Genomic DNA, 27,381 nt, shown 5'->3' on the forward strand with positions numbered 1-27,381 from the left:
ATAAACATAATGGCTTTGAACAGAATTGGGAAGTCTGAATTCCTATAAGCTAGGGACAAAGGAATTATGTAGGAAGGCATTATTAAAAACAAAAAGCCAGGGGTACCTGGGTGGCCCAGTTGGTTAAACGTCCAACTCTTGATTTCGGTTCAGGTCACGATCTCACAGTTCATGAGCCCACATCTGGCTCTGTGCTGGCAGCGCGGAGCCTGCTTGGGTTTCTGTGTCTCCCTCTGTCTGCTCCTCCCCACTTGCACTCTCTCTCTCTCAAAAATATAACATTTAAAAACAAAACAAAAAAGCCAGGTTTTCTTTTTAAGAGCTTTTTATTTGTAATTTGTTATTCATAATCAATTAGTACAACACAGGATCTGAGAAATTTCAAATGAGGCCACACTAAATTTTTAAGATGCTATTAGCATGAATATAACTGCATATTTTTTTCCATATAAGAAACAAGAAACTCTTTTGAGTAGCAAGTAGCTAGACAAATGAGTTGATTCCAATTAGAGCAACACAATTCTGATGAGTCAGTATTTTTACAAAAGTGATTTCCCTTAAATATAAGGAAAACATAGGAATCTCTGGGATTATATTTAATTCCAGTTGGAATTTAGACAATATGAGCTTTCATTCAACCCAGCCTATTGTTGTTGGATTGGATTAAGTACCACTATTAGTTGCCAGCTGTGATAAGTAGAAAGAAAATAAAGGGCATTCTATTATCAAATTATAAATTTTTATTGCCTCACATTTAGGAAGGCAAATCCAAAAAAAAAGAAACAAAAACAAAAAAACCCCAAAAAACCAATAAACCCATTAGGGTCATAAATGTATTTTATTAAGGTTCCAGTCACCTTAAGCGATTGAAGACTCTGACACTCTATCCAGCAGTGGTAGTATTAAAATCCACAGAGTGCACAAATGTTTTCAAAGTTTTCATATTCTTAGTTCACTGAATCACTGCCATGGAGCAGATTAGCATTATCCAAGTGACTCATGAGGGAGCAGAAAAAATAAATGACCTATATCATCTGCCTGAGGACCAAAGACTATTCTATCAGAGCCAGCAGCCGTCTCCTAGTTCACTGGGTAAAAACTATATCCGAAAAGACTTGATTCGGTTGGGAATCTGTTTTTTTAGCTCATCAGTTTCTGTTCTGACATAAAGTTTAGCTATATCAAAAGAAAAGGCATAAAGACACTTGAATATAATGGTTGCAGAAAAATCTGTCAAAGCATTTCTTTTTTACTATTTCATGTCATGAAGAGCCTTGAAATTTCTTAGGCACCAATGAATTACTCTACATTAAGAGTTCTTTCGTTAAAAATTATCACTAACGAGAAATGCAAGCAAGAAGAAAGAACAATATAAAAAATTCAACAAGTAATACCTGGTTACACTTACTTAAGGCAAGAGTCTTGCACACTTTCATGGCTGGAATACCCCTTGATTTCTGGCCCTAAAAACCTTTTGAAATAGTTCTCTTAAAAAACTCCATTTGCATCTGAATTAATGACTGAAGCATTAATGATTGTTGAAGCCAAATGTGAAATTTAACACTTGGCACACACAACAAAAAGTTGATTTATCCAGTACATACTGAGGTATCCTTGAGAAGTGATTTTAAGAAGTAGGAACAGTGACAATGATAGAATTAGTAATTAGTGGTCATGAATCACTAGGACAAAGTGGCATTTAGCAGAAAAGAAAGCAGTTGTCACAACCACAGGATAAGTAGAAATGTATTATGTCCTTCATAGTGTGGGATAAATGACAGGCTCAGGAAAGCTTGGCAGAGGGGTCTCCCCCACTACCATTTATGTAGGGCTGTGTTTGAGGATCAACCAAAGGGTGAATTAATTTCTGTCCTGTTTCCCCATCCAAGGAGTCCTCTTCAAGTTATTGGAAGATCTTCTTTACATACACTATCTTCCCTTCCGCAAGTCATCAGAAAAGGGGAGAACTTTTAGAAAATAACCTAAGATCTCATTCCATATAAGTGTTTCAGAGTTAACAACAGTTACCTCAAAAACCAAAGTAAGGAGCAAGTGAAAATCTGTTTTCAGAGTCAGACTAGGAATCTCCTCAGAACAACTTTGCAGGGGCCAATGGTCTTCAGAAAGGTCTTAATTACCAGGTATTCCAATCCTAGAGATCTGATCTGAGCAAAGTTGGCAAATGAAGTTGGTCAAGAACAGAGGGAGATTACTCAGGGTGGACTGAATCTGGAACAAACTTGTTTCTAACGGCCCATGGTAGGCATGACTACGGCAGGTGAGGAAAGAGTAGCATCTTCTTCTTTCCACTGAGAAGTGATGGTCTTTAGCTGAGTGTAGAATTGGATGCCCTAAAGAGAATAAAGGAAAAAAAAAGAGCATATATTCCTGGGGGTTTCATGATTTCTCTTTCAATCAGCTTTTGAAGGAGGTGCTGTAAAGCGTTACTAATGTTGCCACTTGAGGAGCTGGTGCAACCAAAATCCAACATATTGTTCATGAGATAATCTATTTAACACATTTAGCACAATGCCTGGCATAGTAAATAAATAGTCAAACCTTACCGATCATTATGCTGAAACTAGTCAAGAGGATCTAAATGGAAAAATTGAACAGTGTAATCTGTTAAACTTGCAGTTCATTCTATTCCTAGAGCTGAATGTGTGCTCTGAGATATTAGGACCTGGCTCAAATCCTGCCTCTCCTCCTTGTTGACTGCCATGTAACATTGGGCCTTATCTGTGACCTGTGGCTCACCTCGCTGTGAGGGGAAAATGAGATGACCTTCAAACGTCCTAGTAAAGTAACTGCTGTTCAATAACTGTTAGTTTTTCTCTCTTTTCTGTGAAGAAGAAAAAGGCATGAAGGGATAGAATACATATTAGGCCATTTCTGACAACTGTCAGTGATGCTAAAGTAGTAAAATCTACAATATCTTACAAATCTAAAGTAAACTGTCTGATACTACACACATTCACTTCTAAAGCACCTGTAATGTGAACCAAAAAAATTCATATGTAAGGCTTTATATACAGTTTATTTTGTAAGAATAGGCTTGAGCAAAGGAGAATAGACTGTGCAGATCTAACACAAAAAAAACTAGCAAGCTAGAAAGATAATGTTAGAAAAAACCACAACAGCTTCTTTAAAATACTTTTCTAGAATTATTTGACAAAATCTGGGCCATGTTAATATATATATTAAGGGTTTTAGAGTTATTATATACTTTCAATATAACTAAAGTTGTCATTTTATTATCAGAATGATTCTTTCTTGTCTATTTTCCCAAAGAATACAAAGTAGAAATTTTTTGAGAGAAGGAGAATATGAAGGGGGGAGGGGCAGAGGAAGAGGGAGAGGATCTTTTTTTTAAATTAAGCTTTTCGTTTTTTTAAACTTTATTTATTTATTTTGAGGGGGAGGGGCAAAGCAAGGGAGAGAAATTTTTTTAAATTTTTTTAAATGTTTATTTATTTTTGAGAGAGAGAGAAAGAACATGAGCAGGAGAGGGGCAGAGAGAGAGGGAGACACAGAATCTGAAGCAACCAAGACAGGGAGAAAAAAAGCAATAGTTTTACTCTGCTTCCCTCAAAAGAAATTTTTGTTAATAGAATCAAAGTAATCGATTATGCAAAAGCTGTGACTAATGTGCAAACTGAATAATCTGCCTCCAAATAACCAAAATGTTTTCCTTTTTTTTTTTTTTTTTTAATGTTTATTTTTTGAGAGATAGAGAGCGAGCAGGGGAGGGGCAGAGAGAGGGAGACAGGATCAGAAGTGGGCTCTGTGCTGACACCAGTGAGCCTGACGCGGGGCTCGAACTCATGAACCTCGTGATCATGACCTGAGCCAAAGTTGGCCGCTCAACTGACTGAGCCACCAGGTGTCCCCCAATATGTTTTCTTAACCAGCTGGTCACACTGTTACATTCTGCTATGCAATGCTACTGTTAATTTTTTTTTTTAATTAAAGTATAAAAGAGAGTCCTGTATAGAAAACATGTAGTTTATTACTGAAGGTTCCAAAATGGCTGTATCTCTGTGGGGTTACAAAGAACTTTCACTAGCCCATTTGTTAAACACATGTTTGGGCACCTGCTCCGTGCAAGGTACCGCAGTTAAGTAAATAATTACAATGTGATGTGTTCTTATCTTGGCTTACACAGCCCTACAGGATTCCCCCTGCCTCTCTAACCTCATCTCTTACCACTCTCCTTCTCATTCACTCTCTGTGCCCCAGCTCATTTCTGCTATTTGAACCTGCCATGCCTCGTCTTAGGAAATATGCATCTGCTGAAGGATGTGGTAACAATGGTGATTTGATCTTCATAAACTTATGAAATATAAGTACTATTGTTATTCTCATTTTATAGATAAGAAACTTGAGACACAGGATATTCCTCAAAGTCATGCAATTAATAACAGGCCAAGCTGGAATTTGACCCCAGGCCATTCTGTACCAAATCTGCTTTATTTTTTTTGTTGTTCATAATGTATCCATAATGCTTAGAATAGTTTTGGTACAAAGAAGGTATTCAGTAAAATTTTTGTAAATGAAGGGGTGCCTGGGTGGCTCAGTCAGTTAAGCACCCAACTTTGGCTAAGGTCATGAGCTTGCATTTCGTGACTTCAAGCCCTGTGTCTGGCTGTGCTGATAGCTCAGAGTCTGGAGCCTGCCTCGGATCCTAGGTCTCCTTCTCTCTCTCTCCCCCTCCCCCACTCACACTCTTTCTCTCTCTCAAGAATAAATGAACATTAAAAATCTGTTTTGTAAGTGAATAACTTACAGGAGAAAAATGTGCAGTGGGAGGACATGGGGGCATTCCCAACCCAGCACTGAGGAAGGGGGTGGTGATAGTCAGAGGTGATTTTCTGGAGGAGTCAGTCCATGATTCAAACTTAGACAAGACAGATGATTAAGACTTAGATGAAAGAGGAGAGGCAGGAGGAAAGGCTCTCAGAGGAAATGACATACATAAAGGCTTGGACTTCCTCATGCTCTTTCCCCAAAACTTTGCTGCCTTGAGTTAGTCAGGGAGCAGCAGCTTTGACGAAATTTTGTTGTATTTTAAATCTTCTCTAGGGAACATCCTGATAAGCATGGCTGAACAACTTATGACCCAACAGAAGCTAATGTCAGGGCCTTCCTTTCAGAATCCTTGTTCCTGAGTATATTCAAGAAAGTTTCTTAGAGGAAAACAATATTTTCTTAAAGTTACCTGTTTGCCATAGAAATTGGTGTCTCCTCTGAAGGAAGATCGAGAACCGGTGAATGAGAACATTGGCAAAGGCACTGGAATAGGGACATTTACCCCCACCTAAAGCAGAACAAATCCACATAAATAAAAGGACTCAAACAAAGGAACTTTCCATTTAGAAGCACAAATGCTTGGCATCAGACAAACCGATTTTAAATACCCCAACTTCTATCCCATTCCTTCCTGTATCCCATGAACTGTGATTCCTGAGGAAGAAATGGGGCACTGTAGGAAATCAGAGGCGCAGCAACCGATAACTTTGCTGTTTCCCTTAGATAGTAAACAGTATATGAGTACAAGAATCTCCTAAGAACTCTGTTCACAAACCTGTCCAACATCCACCAGGTGGGAATATTTCCGAGCAGTGGCTCCATTGGTGGTGAAGATGGCGGTTCCATTTCCATATGGATTATCATTTACAATCTTGATGGCTTCATCCAAAGTGTCTGTCTCCAGAACCACAAGAACTGGACCAAAAATCTCCTCTTTGTAACAGGTCATAGTTGGCTTCCAGGAGTGATGCATCCAGAAAAGAAGTCAGTATTTTAGGCTTATCTGGTACTTTATTACCCACTGTTTACATGGACAGTTTTCATGTTAGTAACCTCTCTTCATTTTAAACCACCTTTTAAAAAAAAGTCCTTTCTTGCTGTGTTCCATCTTTGAAGCTACCAATCATATAAACAACTTGAAATTCCTATTAACTACAATTACCCTCCTGCCCTGTGAGCACTGTATTTTTAGGTCCCATGACCCATCACTAGCTTCCTCTTTTATACCTGTATAACTTGTTTATACAATTGTTATGTTATGAAAAGTTACATGAAAATTCATTTTTTATAAATCAAATATATATATATATAAATTTTACAATTTATATATATATAAATATATACAAATATATATATATATATATATATAAAAATTTTGTTTAATGTTTATTTCTGAGAGAGAGAGAGACAGAGCACGAGCAGGGGAGGGGCAGAGACAGAGGGAGACACAGAATCCAAAGCAGGCTCCAGGCTCCGAGCTGTCAGCACAGAACCCGAAGCGGGGCTCGAACCCACAAACTGTGAGATTGTGATCTGAGCCTAAGTCAGACACTTAACCGACTGAGCCACCCAGGTGCCCCTAAATCAGATAGATATTGAAAATAACACAGGAGAGTGTTTCTGTTTAAAGAAACCCTGTACTAAGTTTTCTGTAACATAAACAATTCATTCTCATTCATTCCCTTGCCTCCCCAAATGAGTCTGTACATTTATATTTTGATATCAGGTCACATTAAACATTCAAAACATCCTTCACCACTGTAGCTGCTCAGCTATGTTTGTTGCTATTAAGTGGATTTTTCCTCAATGGTTCTGTGGCAAGAGATTTCATAATTTCTACTACACTTACATTCAATTCTTTTTTTTTTTTTTTTTTTTTTAAATTTTTTTTTTTCAACGTTTTTTATTTATTTTTGGGACAGAGAGAGACAGAGCATGAACAGGGGAGGGGCAGAGAGAGAGGGAGACACAGAATCGGAAACAGGCTCCAGGCTCCGAGCCATCAGCCCAGAGCCTGACGCGGGGCTCGAACTCACAGACCGCGAGATCGTGACCTGGCTGAAGTCGGACGCTTAACCGACTGCGCCACCCAGGCGCCCCACATTCAATTCTTAATTATTCAGGATTATAGTAGGTATAGTGGGGACATAAGAACTTCAAAAAAAAAGCTTCCTCACCTCAATTTAGTCATTAATTTTAGCTCAGAGATTTGTGGAGTTTTAATAAATAAAAATTGAGAGATCAATTATTTTTCTTTCGTCACTTTCTGGAGAAGAGACAGCTAAATTTGGGGCACAGAGTAGGTACTCAGTAAATATTGCGTGGTCAATATGTTGATGGAGACACTGTAATAGCTATAAACTAGACAGCAAGGAGCAGAACAAAAAATTAATATTAAACAGATAAGTAACAAATACAAGATAGGGTTGGCAAAATATAGCCAGTGGGCAGAATGTGGCTTGCTGCTTATTTTTGTACAGCTCACAAGCTAAGAATGGTTTCTATGTCTTTTCAATGGCTGAAAAAGAAATCAATCATGACATATAAAATTACTTAAAATTAAAATTCCATTGTCCAATAAAAGCTATGGAACACAACCACATAGTGTTAATGTGCTTTCTCACTAAAATGTCAAGAGTGGGTAGTTGTGACACAGACTGTATATCCTTGCAAAGCCAAAAATGTTTACTATCTAGCCCTTAATGGAAAATCTGCCAACCACTGGTATAGTGGAAGGAGGCTGGGTGTCAGGATAAGAGGATCATTCAGACTCTAAATAAAATAACTGACTAATCCTGGCAAGAGATGAGGTCTCAGTCATTAAATGTCTTCATTTGGAGGGATGAGATTCCATCCATAGCCTTCAAGGTACCTTTAGTGCTTGTATGTGTGAAATAAATGAGCCAGAGTTATTCACCTTGACATTTGAGATGATGGTTGGTCCAACAAAGTTGCCATTTTCATAGCCTTTCACTTTAATTTTTCGACCATCAAGGAGGATAGAAGCTCCCTCCTTTGTTCCACTATCAATCAGATTACAGACTCGCTCTTTGGCCTGGGGGGTGATCAGAGGGCCAAGATCAGCTCCAGGCTGGTCTCCTGTAAAACAACACAAAAGTATTTAATGTTTTCACTAACATATATTATAACTGCTAACTATGACAAGTACACTATAAAGAGAGGAATGGTTAAAGAGTAGACATGATTACTCCCATTGGCCAAAGCCAACACTAAAACCAAGAGCTTAGTGCCACAGATACAAAGTCTAAAGGAGCTGGGCAGATAACTGATTACCTGCATTGACTCTCAGGTTTTTGGCACGCTCCACCAGCTCTGGCAGCCACTTCTTAGCTTCTCCTACAAGGATTGCTGTGGAAAGAGCCATGCAGCGCTGACCAGCAGCTCCAAAGGCTGCCCCAACCAGCTGGTTCAGGGTATTTTCCTTATTGGCATCTGGCATGACTACTCCATGGTTCTTGGCTCCCTAAAGGAAATATAAAAAGTACATGGATCTTCCTTGGCAAAATACAACGAGGCTAAGAAACTAAGCAAAATCTGAGATTTCAAATAATTTAAGGAAAGAGAGAATTTACCCTTTGTTGTTCTGAGGCTAGATTTATTATCATTTTGATACTGCGAAATCTTGATAGCATAGAGTAAGTCTCCAGGTTACTTTTTTTCTACTTTCTTAGCTGATAAGCTGTTATATGTTTATTTAGATCAAAATCATTACCAAAAAAACAAAACAAAACCTCCAGTCACATAATCACATTCAGTCAAACTGACAGACTAAATACTGCACCCAGGAACCAAGAAGAACTCCCTTCTCTTTCCTAAGTTAGACAGGAAACAGTCTATTGTCTGCTGGGATTTCCAGCTATAAGAAGAGCAATGTGAACAAAGAGCTGCCAGTATAATACCAGTGGTCAGCTGAATGGCGAAATAGGTGGACCTCTTGATACACCATTTCTGGAAAGAGGTTCCCCAAATTGGCTTGCTTCTAGATACATAGCCTCATAAATTTCTTTACTAGGTAGGATAACATGGTCATTTCTAAACATATGTTTCCAAATACAGTAATCTCCTCTTATCTGGGGTTTCACTTGCCACGGTTTTAGTCACCCAAGGTCAACTGAAGTCTGGAAACTATGCCTCCTAATACTTTGCCACAATGCCCACGTCATTCATCTCACTTCATCTCATAAGGTAGGCGTTTTATCATCTCACATCATCATCATAAGAAGGGTGAGTAAAGTATAATATGGTAGCTCAAGAGACCATATTATTAAAAACATTTTTTTTAACGTTTATTTATTATTGAGAGACAGAGTGACACAGAGTGTGAGTAGGGGAGGGGTAGAGAGAGGGGAAGACACAGAATCTGAAGTAGACTCCAGGCTCTGAGCTATCAGCACAGAGCCCGACACGGGGCTCGAACTCACGAACTGTGAGATCATGACCGTGCCGAAGTCAGTCGCCTAACCAACTGAGCCACCCAGGTGCCCCATCAAGAGACCATATTATAATAGTGTATTGTTAAAATTCTATTTTATTATTAGTTATTGTTAATCTTTGTGCCTAATTTATAAATTAAAATTTATCATTGACATGTATTTATAGGAAAAATATAGTATATATGGAGGTCAGTACTATCCACAGTTTCAGGGATCCACTGGGGGTCTTAGAAGGCATTCCCCACAGATTAGGGGTGACTACTGTACAACTATAGTTGAGTGCATGGATAGATACCATGTTTGCTATTTAATTTTATCCCATTACACATAATATACTGTTAGACACAGAATAAACTCAATAAATATGTAATGAGATGGGAGTGGCTTAAGTCAAATTGGCCAAAACACATTCACCAGGAAAAGAAATAAGTGAGCATATCGGGAACTGTTTCTAGGCCTGTGCATAGGTGGCTGTCCTTTCTGCAACATTAACCAAAGGGTGAGAAAGAGGCAACTGGATTTACAGTTAGTATCAAAGAATTACTATGTACTTGGCAAGGAGCTGGTAAGAGAATAGTAAAACTACGCAAACAAGTAAACCATACTCACATACAGGGTATTTGGCTCCTTCTAGTACCTTACATAGCATGGACTCTTAGGAAGAGCATATCTGACATTATAGTAGTTGGGATATGTGTTGAACGGAAGGAAGGAGAAAGGGCTAGAAAGGTATGAAGGAAGAAACAAGGCCAGAACTAGAATTCAGCTGCTACTGCTAAAGCCAAAGAATTTGAATAACATTCTTAATGAGAAAGGTGCTCTTTGTCACCAAGATAAAGTGTCTAAGATAAAAAGTAATTAAAGTGGCTTAGGATAAAAATCATTACCAGGTTCATGGTTAAAAGGAAGACATTCAGGATGAAATGGGAATAAAGACACATTGGCATGACAGTGGGATAGTAATGCCTCGGCTGAAGGGCTGTTTGTAGGTAATTTTATTATTATTTCTTAAAGTTTATTTATTTTGAGAAAGAGAGAGACAATGAGCAGGGGAGGGGCAGAGAGAGAGGGAGAGAGAGAATCCCAAGCAGGCTCCATGCTAGCACTGTAGAGCCTGACACAGGGCTCAATCCCACGACCGTGAGATCATGACCTGAGCAGAAATCAAGAGTCGGACGCTCAACTGACTGAGCCACCCGGGGAACCCCTGTAATTTTAATACATATAACAGATTTGGGGGGAAAAACGAATAAGAAGTCACCATATTGGCTTGAACTCTCTTGCCATGTCTTGACCCTCTCTCGAAGATGTACTCTCCTGCCTGGTTGGATCCCACAAAGCTGATTGCTTTGATATCCGGATGATCACAAATAAAGTTTACAGCTTTAAGAAGAAAAGAAATGATTACCACAAAGGAGCAAATGGCCGTGGGCTTCTCAACATGGCAAATTTGCCTTTTTCCATTGCTATGAATGAGAAGTTTCTATACTTCTATTTTTCTAGTTTTGATTCCCATTTTGAAGTTCTTTCCTTTCTCTTAAATTCTTTAAACTACTATTTCTATTTAGCCTCTTCCCTTTCATTATTTTTCTCATTTGTTATACCTACTTCCAACTCCAAAGGCTACAACTCCTGTTTTCCTCCAAAATAGCAGCCTTTTAATACTCAACTCTTCCTTTTATCCTTTAAGAATGTGATAGTTCTTTAACTGTTACTATATACTGGGACTCTCAGATACTACTGTGCTGTCATGTGAGCAGCAATATAGCATAATTTAAAAGTAAAAACCAGAGTTTTCCTGGGTACTGACAGTCTGGCTTTGATTGTTTCTAGCAAATGACTTCATTTCATTAAGCCTCAGTTTCCTTACCTGTAAAATGGAAAAACAATAGTATCTACTGTTTATAGGTTTCATAAACCTAAGGATTGTTTATAACACTCCTTAAAGGATTGTTATAAAGATTAAATGAGATAATATATGAAAAGCACTAGAAACTGCCTGAAACACAGTAGTGCTTTTTAAGTGTTAGCTATTACTATGTGAATTAGAAGGCCTTCAATCTCTCTGAGGGCTATACATTTTTCAGTATCGAACTGAAAACATTCTCTTTTATCTCTTTTGTCTTGACCTAATCCGTATTTCTTTGTCCCAATGTATTCTGTAGGGCCAGAAGCACTGCTACTCCCCAGTCAGTTTCCTTAGCATACAGGGATGGCAGTCAACAAACATTACCTTCAAACATGGAGGTTACTATCAGTAAATCCCTTCCTCCCTAGGTTCCTCATCCTAAAATATTCCTTCACCACTCAACACCTTGATTTTTTTTGGTAGCCAGATTAAGTGCCATGTACAGAAGGGCAGTTACCTTCATGTTGTCCATGGATGATATTTAGTGTTCCATCTGGGGCACCAGAGTCCTGGAACAACTTAGCAAGAAGCATGCTTGCTCCAGGAACTCGCTCTGATGGTTTCAGTAGGAAGGTATTTCCACACACTATGGCCATTGGAAACATCCACAGGGGGATCATGGCAGGAAAATTGAATGGAGCAATGCCCGCGCACACCCCCAGAGGCAGACGGTAGGAATAAAGGTCCATGTCTTTGGTGATGGATGGCATAGTCTCTCCCAGCAGGAGGGATGTTACACTGCAGGCATGCTCAACCACCTCTGCAACAGAGAAGCAGTCAGACCACCAGCTCTCCACCGGGCACTACTTAGCTTTGTCCTGCTCTAGTCATCCCTGAGACAGAGAATGGCTCATGCCAATGACACACGGCAGAAAGATCGACTTGCCCGTCCATGTGAAGGGGCTGAGCAAAATGAGATTCTCCAAATAGGAAAAAAAAAAAAAAAAAAGACAGTGAAATGCATATACCTACTGAACGATCAAGTAAAATAAATGAAATAAATTGATCCCATAGGTACCTAAGAAGTATTGCCATTTTCCACAAGTATTAAAAAAGATCACGGGATAGGAAAATCTACATGGAAGAAGCAACCTCCCGTTCTGAGATCTTTGCCTCCCATCTTCCTTTGCTCCTTCCCAAAGGGTTCCTGAACTCCCCAAGAGGGACTCCCAGCTTACGAAGGCCTCGGAATACATCTCCTTCCGCATCAGCGAGGGTCTTCCCTTGTTCCAACGTGATCAACTTGGCGATTTCTTTCTAGAGAAAACACACACAGAAACCAAGGCAAAGATGTGCCTCCTTTTAGTTCTTAGGTAGCCAAGGAAGAACAAAACTGGGGGAGAAGTAGTATAAGGGAGAGAGCTATGATCTATGTCTCTGCATTGTAGAGTTACAAGGGCAGCTAAAAGGCCTCTGCATCCTAGGCAACAGCTTGGAAAATAATACCATTCTGATTTCTTACCAAGTTTTCTTTAATGAGTTGTTGATAGCGGAGCAGGATCTGCTGGCGGCTTAATACTGAAGTGTCCGCCCATGCGGGAAAAGCACGTTTGCAGGAAGCAACAGCCGTGTCCATTTCGGCCTTGGTGGCCAGAGGAACGTGACCAATGACCTCATTGGTGGCCTGATGGGAAGAGCAGCACATCATATTTTGCCCCTTGCCTGCCTTGTCCATTTTTCACCTAATAGAGGCAGCACTATGTACTTCACGACAAACACCCAAGTCCCTAATTTCCCACCATGTTCCCAGAATTCTAGGCTAGTCAGTTTAAATCCCAAAGTAGCTTTGCTTACTGGGTTGTGGATGTCAATCCATTTGTCACTTTTGGATTCAACAAATTTCCCATCAATGAAGAGCTTTACAGTTGGCTGGAAAATAAAAACCCCACAAAACTTGTATTAGTGAATTGTTCCTCTCCCTTTCACAAAGAGGAAGGAATTCAGGGTTGATAGTGAATCTTCTGTTCTCTAGAAATGCTAACACTAAGAAAGAGATACACAATGTACTTGTCTATAGTGTTCATTAAGATGTGGCCGAGCCTCTCAATACTGTGATTTCTCTGAGGAAAAGTCCCTGCTAATCACACAGTGGAACTTTATGTTGCTGTGAAGCATCGACTGAAAAAGCAGCAGATTCTGTATTAACAAAGATTAGCTAGTTGACTTGTTCACCCAGCTTACTTTTTGTCATGTCACCATGAGCATGAATTACATTTACGATTAAAAGACTAGAGCTGAAGTCAGACACTTAACCGACTGAGCTACCCAGGCACCCCTCTGTGTGTGGTTTTTCTGAGAAGTAGCTTCCTTACATTAAATTTTCAAAGGAGGCTGTGGACCAAAAAAGGCGAAGGACTACTGTGTTATAATGTGTGCATGCTTTTAAATAGAAAGGATTTCGAGCACCTGTCCTTACGTGTTAGATTTTAGGTACTGCAAATGGCTGACAATTCTATGAAAACAACTTTAAAGATTGTGAAGAAGAGGACAACTATCTGGCAGGATCAATAAAACCTCTAGAAGCCATGAAAATGTTTGCATTTTTTGACATAGTAATCCTACCTCAGAAGGACAGTAATCTAAAAGAAGGAAAAAACTATATAAATAAATGTTTGTTTTATAATATTGAAAAAGTCAATCAGTTTAGGTGTTATATGGGAAAATTTTTAGTTAATTCAGGCTACATATACTTGATGGAATATTATGCAGCTATTAAAAATCATAACTGTAGGGGCGCCTGAGTGGCTCAGTTGGTTGGGCATCTGACTTCAGCTCGGGTCATGATCTTGCAGTTTGTGGGTTCGTCGGTTTGAGCCCCGCATTGGGCTCTGTGCTGACAACACAGGGCCGGCTTTGGATCCTCTGTCTCCCTCTCTCTCTGCTCCTCCCCTGCTCACATGATCCCTCTCTCTCTATCTCTCTCAAAAATAACAAAAAAAAAAAAAAAAAAAAAAATCATAGCTATATGGGACCTGTGTGGCCCAGTCAGTTGAGCATTTGACTTTGGCTCAGGTCACGATCTTGTGGTTTGTGAGTTCAAGCCCTGTGATATGGGGCCTGTGTGGCCCAGTCAGTTAAGCATTCGACTTTGGCTCAGGTCACAATCTTGTGATTTGCGAGTTCAAGCCCCGTGTTGGGCTCTGTGCTGACAGCTCAGAGCCTGGAACCTGTTTCGGATTCTGTGTCTCTGTATCTCTGCCCCTCCCCTGCTCATGCTCTATCTCTCTCTCACTCAAAAATAAAAATAAAACATTTTGAAAATTAAAAAAAAATCACAGCTATAAAGAGCATCTTGCAATACTGAAAATGCTTACAACATATAATTAACAGAATTTAGATAAGAAAACCAAGATAGAAGGTTTCACATATACTCTGATCACAATAATAGAAGATAAATGGGAATACCCCCAAATTATACTGTATTCCTTCTCAGAAGTAAAACTTTAGTACCCAATAAACTTACCACTGAAGAAGAAAAGGAGGATGCTGGATACCAAGTGGAATTCACCTTGGAAGAGACCTGTGAGGTAAAAGAATGATTATTTTGATAAATGAGAGCAGAAAATTATTAAAACTTGGAAAGGCTACCATATGCTTAACATTACACTAGTTACTATGGGCATACGAAAAATGATTTGGTGTTTGCTCCCAAGGGTCATATAGTCCTTAAGGAGAAAAGATAACAGACGATGACGTACGGCAAACTATAAGAAAATAATAAACCATAATGATCATGTCCTCAGTGTCCAGGGAAGTCCTGATTTAAAAAGTTTTGGTGGCTCAGTCAGTGAAATGTCCAACTCTTGACTTTAGCTCAGGTCATGATGTCACGGTTCATGGGTTCGAGCCCCACATTGGGCTCTATGCTGACAGTGCGGGGCCTGCTTGGGATTCTCTCTCCCTGTCTCTCTGCCCCTCCCCTGCTTGCTCTCTCTCTCCCTCTCAAAATAAAGAAACTTAAAAAAAGTTTTTTTTTATTGGACCATATTTTCCTAATTTTTGGCCTGGAAAATGTAGTGACCACAAATCTTAACAATATGAAAACTCTTAAATGGTATCCAACACAATCGGTGTCGAATATAAGATAGCATATAACCAAGTGTCAAATGTAAGTATTTACATGCCCATATAAATACTTGAACATAAATGTTTATAGCAGCTTTGTGAAAGCCCCAAACTTAGCAATAACCAAAATGTCCACCATTGGATGGGTGAATAGGGAAACTAATGTGGTATATCCATACATTGGAATAGTACTCAGCAATGAAAAGAACTATTACACATGCAGCAACTATAGCAATTATAACTGGGTAAACTGGATAACTATAGCAATTATACTGGGTAAAAAAAGTCAAACATGCAAACAGTATACACTTTATGATCTCATTTATATAAAACTAGAAAATGCAAACTAATCTATAGTGTTAGAAAGCAGATCAGTGGTTGCCTGGGGATGATGGAGGAAGTGGAGAAGATGGGATAGGAAGGTAACTTTTTGGGGTGAGAGATCTGCCCATTATCTTGAATGTGATGATATTTCCACAGGTGTATATAAACATAAAACTTGGGGTGCCTGGGTGGCTCAGTCAGTTAAGCATCTGGCTCTTGGTTTTGGCTCAGGTCATGATCTCTTGGTTTGTGAGTTTGAGCCCCACATCAGGCTCCATGCTGATGGTGCAGAGCCTGCTTGGGATTCTCTCTCCTTCTCTCTCTCTGTCCCTCCCCTACTCCTGTGCTTTCTCTCTCTCAAAATAAATAAACTTTAAAAAAAACCACGAATATAAAACTTATCAAATGGTATACTTTAAATATATAGAGTTTATGTCAATTTTATTGCAATAAACTTGTTTAAAAAATGCCACATGTACCTTATAGGAAAAGAATGTGTTGTATAGATAACATTTGATAGGGTATAATCAGCAAACTGGGGAGAGGGGCCAGTTACAATAAAATAACTTCATTTGTATATATACTATAGAAGTTGATTTAAGAAATATTCAAATCAATTAGGAATGGGAAGTAGAGGAAAACTGTATTCTAAAAATCTTTTATCTTGTCTGAAGACAGACATGTTTTTACTTTTTATTTTTAACATTTATTTATTTTTGAGAGACAGAGTGTGAGCAGGGGTGGAGCACAGAGAGGGAGACACAGAATCCAAAGCAGGTTTCAGGCTCCAAGCTGTCAGCACAGAGCCCCACACGGGGCTCGAACTCGTGAACCATGAGATCATGATGTGAGCCAAAGTCGGCACTCAACTGACTGAGCCACCCAGGCGCCCCAGAAGACAGACATGTTACTCAAAGGGTTTGGGGCTGCATGAAATACAAGAATTTGTTTGTGTTCCTGCAGTACTATCTAGGGGAAAGGGTGCCAGTCCTTTGGGCCAGCAGAAGATTCTTCCAAATGCCTCATCTACTTCCTCTCCCATTCCCCACAAAAATTATTTCAAACCATCCACACTCTTCTAGAGCCCACCATGTTTTATTTATAGGCATGTTCCCAACATCAACATGGTACCTCGTACATAGGAGGTGTTTAATAAGTATCTATGGAACAAATGAAAGGTCTACTGGGTGGCTGACTGCCCCCAACCAAGACTTGGTTAGGTGTCCCTTTTTGGACTCCCAGAGCAGCCAGTACTTCCCCTATCAGGTTTATCTGTCTGTGCTGTAGTTGCCTGGCTACTTGTCTGTTGCCCAAAAGACTTGAGTTCCATGAAGGTAGGCACTGCATCTGTCTTGTTCACCTACTTTACAGTTATTGTGATCAAGATTGTCCAGATACGGAAAATAGCAAGTTGTTGGTGCTCATTCAACGTTACTATTATATTATTAAAAATACTTTTTGCTGTGACTCCTTGCTATTTGAAAACTTCTCTTATCTCCTCACTATTATATCTTTTCTCCTTGCCACAACTCTGTCTTCTCACTACTTAGTTGTTCTTACTCCTTGCTATTTCAAAACTTATTCTCTTAAAACTTCCAACCTTGCTGCTTCCTCTCTCATTCTCAAAAGCTGACCTTTGTTTTTCCTACTTCAGAGGGAACAGAAACCATCAGATGAGAACTTCAACTTCCTACTAGCAACCCTACAAAACTGACCTATACCCATCCTTTTTCCCTCCTTTTCTCTTATAAGGAAGAAGATAGCTCCCTTATATAAGGGAGAAGATAGTCAATCACAATCACAAGCTCTGTGGGGACAAAGTGACTGGGAGACTGAAGCGTACAACAAGTATCTATGGACTGACCAATGAGGCACCTGTCCTCCAACTGAAGGCTAATCCTGCGCCTGTGCTCTAAAGCCAACTTTTCCCACTACCCCAGACACCTCTATCAATGATCCTTTCTTTCCTGAAACTTAAACCTCTGTCCATCCAATAGCAAGGATTCTCTATACTAATTACCTTTATTTCCTCATTTCCCGCTAACCCTTTAATCTACTCCAACCTTCATGACTAAACACCAGTGACTTCCTACATCCCATGGGCTCTTCCCAGTTCTTCTGTACTTAACCTTTTCCCGCCCTTTTCACCAGTCTTCAGTATGTCCTGATATCATCCTCTGCTCCCTGGCCACTAACAATTCCATTTCCTCAAGACTTGGTCCTAGGCCTTCTCTTCTCATTCTGCACATTCTCCTCAGGTGATTTCATCAACTCCTGTAGCTTGATTATCTAGATTCTGATGATGCCCAAATCTAGTTCTTAGCCAGCTTCCTCTTCAGATAATAGCTACCTAATTGTCTTCACCACACCTCTTTGTGGATATTGTTTAGGTACATATTGAGAAAGCTGAACTCCTCATCTTCCTCTCACCAAGCTGCTCTGCTTTCTATATCCCGCTTTTCAGTGAAGGGGACCACTATTCACCTTGTTGCCCAAGAAAAAACCAGAATGTCACCCTAACTCCTCCCTCTCTCTCCACAGTGAATCAAATCCTGGCAATCGGTCCTCCTAGAAATCTCTGGAACACAGCCTTTTTTTCTCTATGCTGCCTGCCATCACTACAGTCTATACCATCACTGTCTCTTACCTGGACTTCAGTAACTGTTTCCTCACAGGTCTCCCAGACTCCAGTTTTAAGCTTTCTGAATCTAGCTTCCTCTCCCATGCCAGAGGGGCTTTCTAAAACACAAATCTGGGCAGATCACTCCCTTGTTTAAAAAGCTCCAATGGCTTTCCACTGTTCTTAAAGGCTAATCTTGATGTTGCTTAGAAGACTTCCCGTGGCATCTTTACTTTTCATAGCTTGCCACTTTCCTCCTTGCTATGTTCTAGGCATTTGGAACATGTTTTGTGCTCTTTTTGCCTGTATACATGCTGCTCCTTCTTGCATGGAATTCTGTTTGCTTGACTCACTCCTATTTCTTATCTCCCTACTTAGCCATCACTTTGGGTATCAGTGAAGATCAGTTTTATGTTTGCCAGTAGGAAGTTGAGGAAGTTCTCAACTGACGGTTTCTGTTGCCTTTGAAGTAGGAAAAAAAAAGGTTAACTTCTGAGAGTGAGAGGGGAAATAGAGTCAGAAGCTTTTAAAGTCACAATCTCAAGTTTAGCTCAAGCACCTGATTATACAGCTCTTACAACACCTAACTTCCTCCATTTCTTATGTTATGGAATAACAGATTGTTTAATTATTAAGTCTCTTTCCCCTTAGGTCACTAGATGGCTGTGTCCTCAGCTCCTGGCATTGTTCCTGGAATAGAGTAAGCATTCATTAATACATTTGCAGAATGAAAATTGAGTACTGGCCAAGCAATCATTTGGTATTCATCATGTTTCATGTTTACTCTCTTACAGGGCAGAAAATGCACAGATCAGTCAACTTGAGGATGCTAGGCCACTTAGTTTTATTTTTTTACTTGCACACAGCCTCCTTGCTGTCAAGAGGGCATAAAAGGCACTGCATCTGGCATAATAAAACATTAGCACATAATTTTTGATGGGTTGGATCTCCTATCTTTTCTTCATTTCCTAAAAAAACATTCATTACTACTGTTGTTAAACTATCCTGCTTCCAGTCACACCAAAATTCTTCCTCTCTAGATGTCTACTTCATACTTGTTTCCTTTATCAGTCACTCCCTTTCCCCTTGGCTGAAGGCCTGCTAGTCTTGCAAAACTCAAGCTGGAGCCAACTCCTTTTGGATTTTTTTCCTGAATTGTACAGATTGAGTATGAGATAGTTTCCCTACACCCCTGCAGTACTCTGTGCACTCCTACTGTTAGTGCTTACTATTGCATTACAATAGGGGAGCCTACAGTGTGTGTCTTACTTAATCTCTCCTTTCCCAAAGCCTGGGGACAGTACCTGACATAGAAAGAGATACCAAGACTTACGTCCTGAATTCTCAGCCCCATCAGTCACTAGTTGGGAGATACTGGATCGGCTTAAGTGTCAGGTATTTATTTCATTATATTCATGAATTCCAATCTTCACAAATATTCTTGAAACTAAAAAGTGGTGTTGCTAGGATAGAATGCAAGCATGACTGTGAAGTCTGTACTCTTTAAACCACATCACCGAGGCAAGCCACTGAGTGTCTTTAAGACTGGTTTTCTTGGGGGGTTTGGGGGGTCTGGATGGCTCAGTCAATTTAGTGCCTGACTGCTGATTTTGGCTCAGGTCATGACCTCACAGATCATGAGTTTGAGTCCCACATTGGGCTTTGCACTAGCAGTGTGGAGGCTGCTTGAGATTCTCTCTCTCCCTATCTTTCTGCCCCTCCCCTGCTCGTGCTGTCTCTGTCTCTCTCAAAATAAATAAATAAACTTCAAAACAAAAAAGACTGGTTTTCTTTACCTCTGAATATGCTAAACCCATCATAAGTTGAAAATACATTTAATATATCTAACCCACCAAAAGAACATCATAGCTTAGCCTAGCCTACATTAAATGTGCTCGGAACACTTACATTAGCCTACAGTTCTACAAAATCATCTAACACAAAGACTATTTCATAAAAAAGTGTTGAATATCTCATGTAATTTACTGAATGCTGTTCTGAAAGTGAAAACCAGAATGACTGTATGGGTACAGAATGCTTATAAGTGTATCAGTTGTTTAACCTCGTGATCATGTGGCTGATAGAGAGCTGTGACTCCCTGCTGCTGCCCAGCATTCCTCAAAAGTCTCATACTGCATTTTGCTGGGGGTAGGGACGATAAAAATTCAAAACTTGGAAGTACGGTTTCTACTGAATGCATATTGCTTTCACACCATTGTACAGTCAAAAAGTCTTAAGCTGGGGTGCCTGGTGGCTTAGTTGGTAAAGCATCTGACTCTTGATTTTGGCTCAGGTCATGATCTCACAGTTTTGTGGGTTCGAACCCCAAGGACAGCTCTGTGCTGACCCTGCAGAGCCTGCTTCGAATTCCCTCCTCTCTCTCTCTCTCTCTCTCTCTCTCTCTCTGCCCCTCCTCTACTCACACACTCTCTGTCTCAAAATGAATTAAAAAAAAAAAAATAGTCGGGGTGCCTGGGTGGCTCAGTTGGTTAAGTGTAGGACTTCGGCTCAGGTCATGATCTCATGGTTTGTAGGTTTGAGCCCCACGCCGCGCTCTGTGCTGACAGCTCAGAGCCTGAAACCTGCTTTGGATTCAGTGTCTCCCTCTCTCTCTTCCCCTCCCTCACTCACACTCTCTCTTTCTGTCTCTCAAAAATAAATGTTAAAAAATTTTTTGTGATTAAAAAATTTTTTTAAGTCTTAAGTTGAACCATTGAACATCAAGGACTATCTATACTTAAAATTACTAAAAACAAGGGCACCTGGGTGGCTCAGTCAGTTAAGCATCCAACTTTGGCTTAGGTCACAGTCTCATGGTTCATGAGTTCGAGCCCCACATTGGGCTTTGTGCTGAAAGCAGGGAGCCTGCTTGGGATTCATTCTCTCTCTCTCTCTCTCTCTCTCTCTCTCTCTCTCCTCCTCCTCTTTCTCTGACCCTCCCACACATACTCTCTCTCAAAATAAACTTTAAAAAAATTACTGAAAACACCTACTCTTCCCTTTACAGACCCTTTTGATGATCCTCTGAAATTCATGACCCCCAGAATCTAGACTACCTTTTTTTTTTCAGTTTGAGAGAGTTAGAGAGAGAGGAGCACAAGCAGGGGAGAGGGGTCAAGGGAGAGAAAAACAGAATCTTAAGCAGGTTCCACAGTCAGCATGGAGCCCAATGCAGGGCTTAATCCCACGACCCTGGGATCATGACCTGAGCTGAAATCAAGAGTTGGATGTTCAACCAACTGAGACATCCAGACGCTCCTAGACTACTCTTTATCAAAGTTTCACGTTATAGTAACTCTTCTTTGGCTAAGAATTACTATTTATGTTCTTTTCCAGGTCAACTCGGAAGTTTCTTCAAATGAATCAGAAAATAGTGTCTGTTTCCAAAATAAAGTGCATAGAAAGGGAGATTCCTCTCCTTGATTCAAAGCACAAAATACCTTCTTAAGGCCATCAATGACTCACTGTGATGGTGGGGAAGCAAAGGAAAAAAACCAATTTTAGTAAAAGATTTCAAGGATAAATTGGTAATGGGAATTATAGGGTAGAAACTTTGTACCCCTACTATAAAAAAAAGTCCTAGAAAAACAACTAGGATCACAGCAAGAAATAGATGAGTGAAGCCGGACTATCTGAAAAACTTTTCCGGCCCATTCTCCTCACTGTCCCGTTAAAAAGCATTTAAACATGAACCTTTACTGACTTTGCTAAGAATTTAAAAAATGCATTAAGTTTCTGCAGTAGAACTCAATGCAACCTGGTAAGTACTAATATTATCTAAAAGCCCAGCAATATAGAGGAAGAAGTTCCCAGGCTGGATGTAACAAGTAAGAAGGGCAAAGCTGTTTCTTGTAGGTTGGAGAAACTTTGCCTGCAGTAAACCTTGCCCAAAGTACTTGCTGGGTTGTGAAAACTGGGGAAAGGCTATGAACAGAGTTAGAAACCACCCTCAGGCATGCAGAACGGACCCAATCCCCACCATGGACAAGTGTGAGGTTGTGTTAGCACACTCAAAGCTGACTTTGGGTTAGGACCTTGGAATTAACACTTCTTGTTTATTTTCTACTACCCATTTTAGAGTTATCACCTCATTTTCTATCACTTTTTTTTTTTTTTAGATGTTTAGTCCCTTGCATATGCTTGGAACATCTGGTAGTATAACTATGTGTCCTTATTTACCACCAACAAGAATACTGTAACTTTGCTAAAAGTTTAAATGAAACTCTTGGCAAGAAAAGGGACAGCCTACAGCCTGTGGAAAAAACAAAGAGCCACAGCTAGGTTAAACAGCTCAGCAAATAACTGCTTTGGGGAAAACCTAGTGTACATCTTCTAGAAGGATATTCAAAGTTCATTCACGGACCCTCCCCCTCGTGTGCTTCCTTTACCACGGATTACAGACAGTGAAGCAGGGTGGGGGGAAGGGAACAATCTGGTCGCTCTGGGCAGGAGAAAGAGCTCTAAGAAAGGTGACCAGAAAAGGGAGTTTCTGGAAAATAAGGTGAGAGAGGTGACTGGCACAGAGGTGAAAAGGAAACACGGCGAGTGGACCAAAGTAAGTGAGGGCAAGTGAGCGACTGCAGGGACGGACAGGGCTGGGGGGGAGGAGAGTGCGCCAGAGACAGAAAGGGAGAGCCTCCAGAGTAAAAGGGCAGAGAGCCAGGGGTGACAGTCCAGGATCCAACGAGGGAGGATGAGAAGTGAAGACTGGGACAAGGCCTCACGCGCCGGGTGGGAACTGGAAGGTCGGCTAAGAAGGGGTTGGCTCAGAGAGTGGACGGAAAGGACCCAATTCCTAGCTTCGCCGTCCCTCGGTAGCACCCTCACTCGCCTGCAGGATCCGGGTCCGCACTGCTGCCGCCGCCGCCACCGCCGCCGCCATGGTCCTCAGCTGCCTGCAGTCGGCCTCCACGAGCCCCTACTGCGGGTGACTCCCTAGAAGCGCCACGGCTGCCAGGCCCAGCCCTCCCAGCCTGCCACACTTCCTCATTGGTGGAGAAGACTATTTCCTCTAGCCAATCACGCACCCTAACACCTTACTGCACTCCTCTCAGTCCCGGTCTTGGGGATACGCGATTGGTCCGAAGTGGAAGAGCCCTAGCCCCCTCCCAGCTCAGAAAATTCCGTTGGCCGAGGTAGGAAAGTCGCCACTGACTTGAGTACTCTGTATTGAGCACACGGAGAAGACGCCCCCTAAACGGGAACCCCGATTGGCCACAGGTACGACGGCGGTCCCACCCCCTCACCGAAGAAAGTAAATAAGACCCTTCAAGAACTTTGCAGTCGCCGCACCTCATCCTCTGTGCGAGGGGGTGTGGCCAGCACTGGAGGCGGGGCTAGGCAAAGCTTGCCCTATGGGGCGGGGAAATGAGACGGGGCTGCAAGTTGGGGATAGGGGTTTCTCTCTGGGGGCGTGGCTTATGGATCCTAGCTTTCCCGCCGACGGTTGGCCACGTCACGTGACATGGGTTGGAAGATGGCGTCTCCCACAGACGGTAAGAGCCGGCATAGAGACCTTTCGGCTGCAACCTCCTTCTTTGCTCTGCTGGTGACTTCCATTCTCTGCCTGCTCCTCGAACTTACACTTTTGTTCTTGAGCTCCAATCCTTTCCTTTAGGCTTCTTTTTCTTAGGATGCGGGTGCGTCTTCAAGCTCGCCTGTTCTTCACAGTAGCTCCGGAGGTGCTCCGTTTCCCCTCTGCGTACCAAGCGGGTGGAGGAGGGCACCCTCGTGGGGCCCATTCCAGGCGGAAGGTCGGGGTCGCTCTAGCCCTCCCTTAGCCCCATTTGGGTGAGGCAGGGCCGAGGAGGATATACTGCTGGAGGGAAATGTGATGCTTTAGTGTAGTTTTCTTCTCAGGGCACCCCATGGAAGGGTCGATACTCTTCTTTTTGAGCATCTGGGAAGATTCGTTCAAACCCTAGCTGGGGTTGGTGGCTGACCTCATTCCCGGAATTAAGCCACAAGCAAAACCTGATATTCTCCTGTCTCGGTAGATTGGGACCGTTGCCCTGTTTTGGTCCCTTCCCAGAGAAAGATGAGAATTGAGCTTTTCGTAGTCATGCACTTATCTCATACTCTCTTGCTTCTGTATGTATTTCCTCAGGCCCAGTGAGTGAACGATTTCCGTCTATATGTTGTCTAAGATACAAGTCACTTCAGATAGCAATTAAGTGGTTTTGGTATATCCGCATTCTTCTGCACTCCATTCTGCCTTATTTATGATTTTGCAGTCATTTCTGAACTCACTTAATTTTTGCTTCTACCGCCCCCATCCTCACGTCCATTTCATTGATATGTAGTTTTCTCTTCTCAAACACATTTTGTGTTTGGAAGAAATCTTGAGAGTTTATTTCAGGAATGAGGAAATTGAGGCCAGGAGAGCTATTACTGAGTTTCCACTGTATGAAAGGCAAAATGTTAGGTGCTTTGGGGAAGGAAGAGATTAATCAATCATGTAAATGCTTTTGTACTTTAAGGTCTCATTTTAGATTACTTCCCAGAGAAGGTTTCCCAGAACACAGTATCTGAAGTTGCCTCTCTTCACTGTTAGTCACTATCTCACTACCTTCACTGTCAGCATAATTAGTCTGTTAATTTTGCCCCTTTCATGCTAGATTATAAATTCCAAGTCTGTCTTGTTCATGGTTGGATCCCAGAGTTTAGCACAGTGTCTGGCAAGCAGTAGACCTTCAATTAACATTTTATTTTTAATCAATAATTTACTAGTCTTGGGTTTCAAGTTTAACTTAGTCTTAAGTTTTTTGAGCACAGGTGCATACCGTATAAGAAATTATGGGTCCGGGGCCAAAAGTATTCCTGCCTGGATGCTCTCTTAAAATGTCTTTCTTGCCAGAAAAACAAAAAAGGACATTTATAAAGTCAACTATGGGAATGGGTAGTTATTGTTTAATAGGGTACAGTTTCAGTTTAGAATGGTGAGAATATTCTGGAGATGGATGGTAATGATGGTTACACAACAGTGTGAATGTTTTTAATGCCACTGAACTGTACCCTTAAAAATAGTTAAAGTGGTACATTTTGTTATGTGTATCTTACCAGAATTTTAAAAAAATCAGCCAAGTGATAGAAGTAGAAGTAATTGCTATTAAAATTTTTAGTTTATGGGGCGACTGGGTGGCTCAGTAGGTTAAGTGTCCGACTTTGCCTCAGGTCATGATCTCGTGGTTCACGAGTTTGAGCCCCGCATCAGGCTCTTAACTGACAGCTCAGCACCTGGAACCTGCCTCAAATTCTGTGTCTCCCTCTTTCTCTGCCTCTCTCCCACTCATACTCTGTCTCTCCCCCGCTCATGCTCTGTCTCTCTCAAAAATAAATAAAAATCATTAAAAAAAATTTTTTTTTAGTTTATTACTAAGTTTTTATATTTATAAATTTGGAGATTTTAGAATTGTGTTGCTTGTATTTTGTTTTTTTCTTGTGTTCTCTATTTTTTTTTTTTTTCCTTTTTTTGGCTAGGAAGAATATTGGAAACATTGTTTTCCCTTGATCTTCTAGCCATCTCCATAGTCACTCTATTTGCACACTTGATTTTTCAGTTTTCATGCTTATCTTTTACAGAATTGCATTCTTCACCTAATCTTTTCCTTTTAATCTGACAAAATCAAGTTGAGCACTTTGAACTTAAATACAGCTTCTAAATAAGTATCTCATCCTAAAATATTCCACTGCCTAGCTTTCTCACTATTTTAAAAGTTTATTTTGAGAGAGAGAGTGCATGTGTGAGAGAGTGGGGGAGGGGCAGAGAGGTTGAGAGAGAATCCCAAGCAGGCTCCACTCTGTCAGTGCAGAGCCCAATGTGGGGCTCGAACTCATAAACTGAGAACTCATGACCTGTGCCAGAGTTGGATGTTTAACCGACTGAGCCACCCAGGTGCCCCTAGCTTGTATCTTTAGTGTTTTACCTGTCTCTTTCTATAAGATTTAATTCAAATCTAGGTCATTTACTCATTTGTCTTTTTAATGTTAAATTGGCTTAGCACTTCTTTAAAAAGGAGAACATTGGAATTAATGAATGAGAGTAGCACTCACAGCAAATTCTGAGTTATGCCCCAGACCGTGGGATCATAAGACCACCCTTGTTTGTTACTGGATCCTATTCTTAGTAAGTTCACTTTTGTTGTGATTGAGCTTCCCATCAGTAACATTCCTTGGGAATTTGAAAATTGGCATTTTGTGTGTTACACACAGCTTTTCTTTGTTACCATTTTTGGATGCTTAGTTAAGACAATTTATTAGGGTTGAGTTCTTTACCAATTAGAATGCTGCTGGAAATTCCCGTAGAATATTGGTGGGGGGGGGGGGGGTCCAGTTTAGAGAAGAGCACATGTTTGTTGTTGTTTTTTTAATTAGGCTTCATGCCCAGCATCCAGCCCAATACAGGTCTTGAACTCACGACTCTGAGATCAAGACCTGAGCTGAGGGGCGTCTGGGTGGTTCAGTTGGTTAAGCGTCCAACTTCGGCTCAGGTCACGATCTCGTGGTCTGTGAGTTCGAGCCCCGCATCGGGCTCTGTGCTGACAGCTCAGTCTGGAACCTGCTTCAGATTCTGTGTTTCCCTCTCTCTCTGCCTGTCTCCCGTTTGCACTCTGACTCTCTCCTCTCTCTCTCTCTCTCTCTCTCTCTCGCAAAAATAAATAAACATTAAAAAAAAAAAAAAAAAAAAAAAGACCTGAGCTGAGATCAAGAGTCAGGCGCTTAACTGACTGAGCCACCCAAGCACCCCAAGGAAAGCACATGTTGAAATTTTATACATACGTATGTTTTCCAGGGAATGAATCCATAGCCCTTTTTTCCCTAGATTTCCAAAGATGTGACTCACCCAGAAAATGTTAAGAACCACTGTTTAGACCATTAAATGAACTAATTTATGCAACTCTCTATCATACTGAGCACACAATGGATATTCAACAAACGTTAATTGTTATTAATGTTGAGCATCTACTGTGTGCCAGGGCAAGAGTAGTGAAGGAATGGTACATATCAAATGGTATGGAAGAATTAGGCAGGGGCTGGATCATGTATGATGTTTTTCTAGGGCATGGCAGATACAATATACATTCATGAACTTAGCTGGGAAGAAGTCCCTTAAGCCGAAGAGTGACACAAACTGATTGACATTTAAAAAAAAAGTCAGTGCTGGCTACTTTGTGAAGAACAGATTTGGGTAGAGAGGGGAA

The 27,381-nt window shown here is 40.9% G+C and overlaps 3 protein-coding genes and 1 long non-coding RNA gene across 12 annotated transcripts in view; 2 read left to right on the plus strand and 2 right to left on the minus strand.

The window, feature by feature from the left end:
* BBOF1 (basal body orientation factor 1) overlaps window positions 1-19,075 on the plus strand; it is a 53,680-nt gene extending 34,605 nt beyond the window's left edge. For 2 of the 5 annotated variants that reach the window (XM_060620246.3, XM_060620250.3), the window contains exons 12-13: window positions 18,833-18,881; window positions 18,976-19,074. In XM_060620246.3, the coding sequence (XP_060476229.2) occupies window positions 18,833-18,880 (48 nt within the window). In that variant the 3' untranslated portion in view covers window position 18,881; window positions 18,976-19,074. Of the gene's footprint in view, window positions 1-4,239; window positions 4,700-5,082; window positions 5,225-18,832; window positions 18,882-18,975 lie in introns of those variants that run through there. The other 3 variants (XM_060620249.3, XM_060620248.3, XM_060620247.3) reach the window with 3 other exon arrangements.
* Window positions 308-23,158, minus strand: ALDH6A1 (aldehyde dehydrogenase 6 family member A1). 2 transcript variants are annotated; one of them, XM_060620252.2, is made up of 12 exons: window positions 23,013-23,155; window positions 14,636-14,692; window positions 12,967-13,041; window positions 12,635-12,796; window positions 12,351-12,429; window positions 11,630-11,932; window positions 10,525-10,646; window positions 8,104-8,293; window positions 7,727-7,908; window positions 5,585-5,764; window positions 5,219-5,317; window positions 308-2,351 (listed from the first exon to the last, which is right to left on the minus strand). In XM_060620252.2, exons 1-12 carry the CDS (start codon window positions 23,061-23,063, stop codon window positions 2,247-2,249), a joined length of 1,605 nt encoding a protein of 534 aa, XP_060476235.1. In that variant the 5' UTR covers window positions 23,064-23,155; the 3' UTR covers window positions 308-2,246. The 2 variants fall into 2 exon arrangements, with proteins under 2 accessions (XP_060476235.1, XP_060476236.1); XM_060620253.3 differs by lacking the exon at window positions 308-2,351 and adding an exon at window positions 2,412-2,842 and having other exon boundaries at window positions 23,013-23,158.
* On the minus strand, window positions 6,183-7,720 carry LOC145715572 (uncharacterized). Its single transcript, XR_014137836.1, has 2 exons — window positions 6,899-7,720; window positions 6,183-6,645 (listed from the first exon to the last, which is right to left on the minus strand). It is a non-coding gene; the product is annotated as an uncharacterized LOC145715572 (long non-coding RNA).
* A 395-nt stretch (window positions 23,159-23,553) lies between the features above and the next one.
* The window catches only part of LIN52 (lin-52 DREAM MuvB core complex component), a 110,013-nt gene continuing 106,185 nt past the window's right edge, over window positions 23,554-27,381 (plus strand). For all 4 annotated transcript variants that reach the window (XR_014137835.1, XM_060620254.3, XM_078448037.2 and 1 more), the window contains exon 1: window positions 23,554-23,676. Coding sequence is in view for 3 of the 4 variants with exons in the window: in XM_060620254.3 (XP_060476237.1) it covers window positions 23,646-23,676 (31 nt within the window). In the remaining variant the exon portion in view is untranslated. The remainder of the gene's footprint in view (window positions 23,677-27,381) is intronic.

Source organism: Panthera onca, chromosome B3 (assembly GCF_046562875.1).
Source record: "Panthera onca isolate mPanOnc1 chromosome B3, mPanOnc1 haplotype 2, whole genome shotgun sequence".
Classification (NCBI taxonomy): domain Eukaryota; kingdom Metazoa; phylum Chordata; class Mammalia; order Carnivora; family Felidae; genus Panthera; species Panthera onca.

Coding starts and splice junctions, on each gene's coding strand:
- ALDH6A1 (XM_060620252.2), bottom strand. CDS start 23,063: ATGGCGGCGGCGGTGGCGGCGGCGGCAGCAGTGCGGACCCGGATCCTG. Junction 13,042..14,635: donor CCTCCTTTTCTTCTTCAGTG/GTAAGTTTATTG, acceptor TTTATTTTCCAG/CCAACTGTAAAGCTCTTCAT. Junction 12,430..12,634: donor AACTCATTAAAGAAAACTTG/GTAAGAAATCAG, acceptor TGTTTTCTCTAG/AAAGAAATCGCCAAGTTGAT.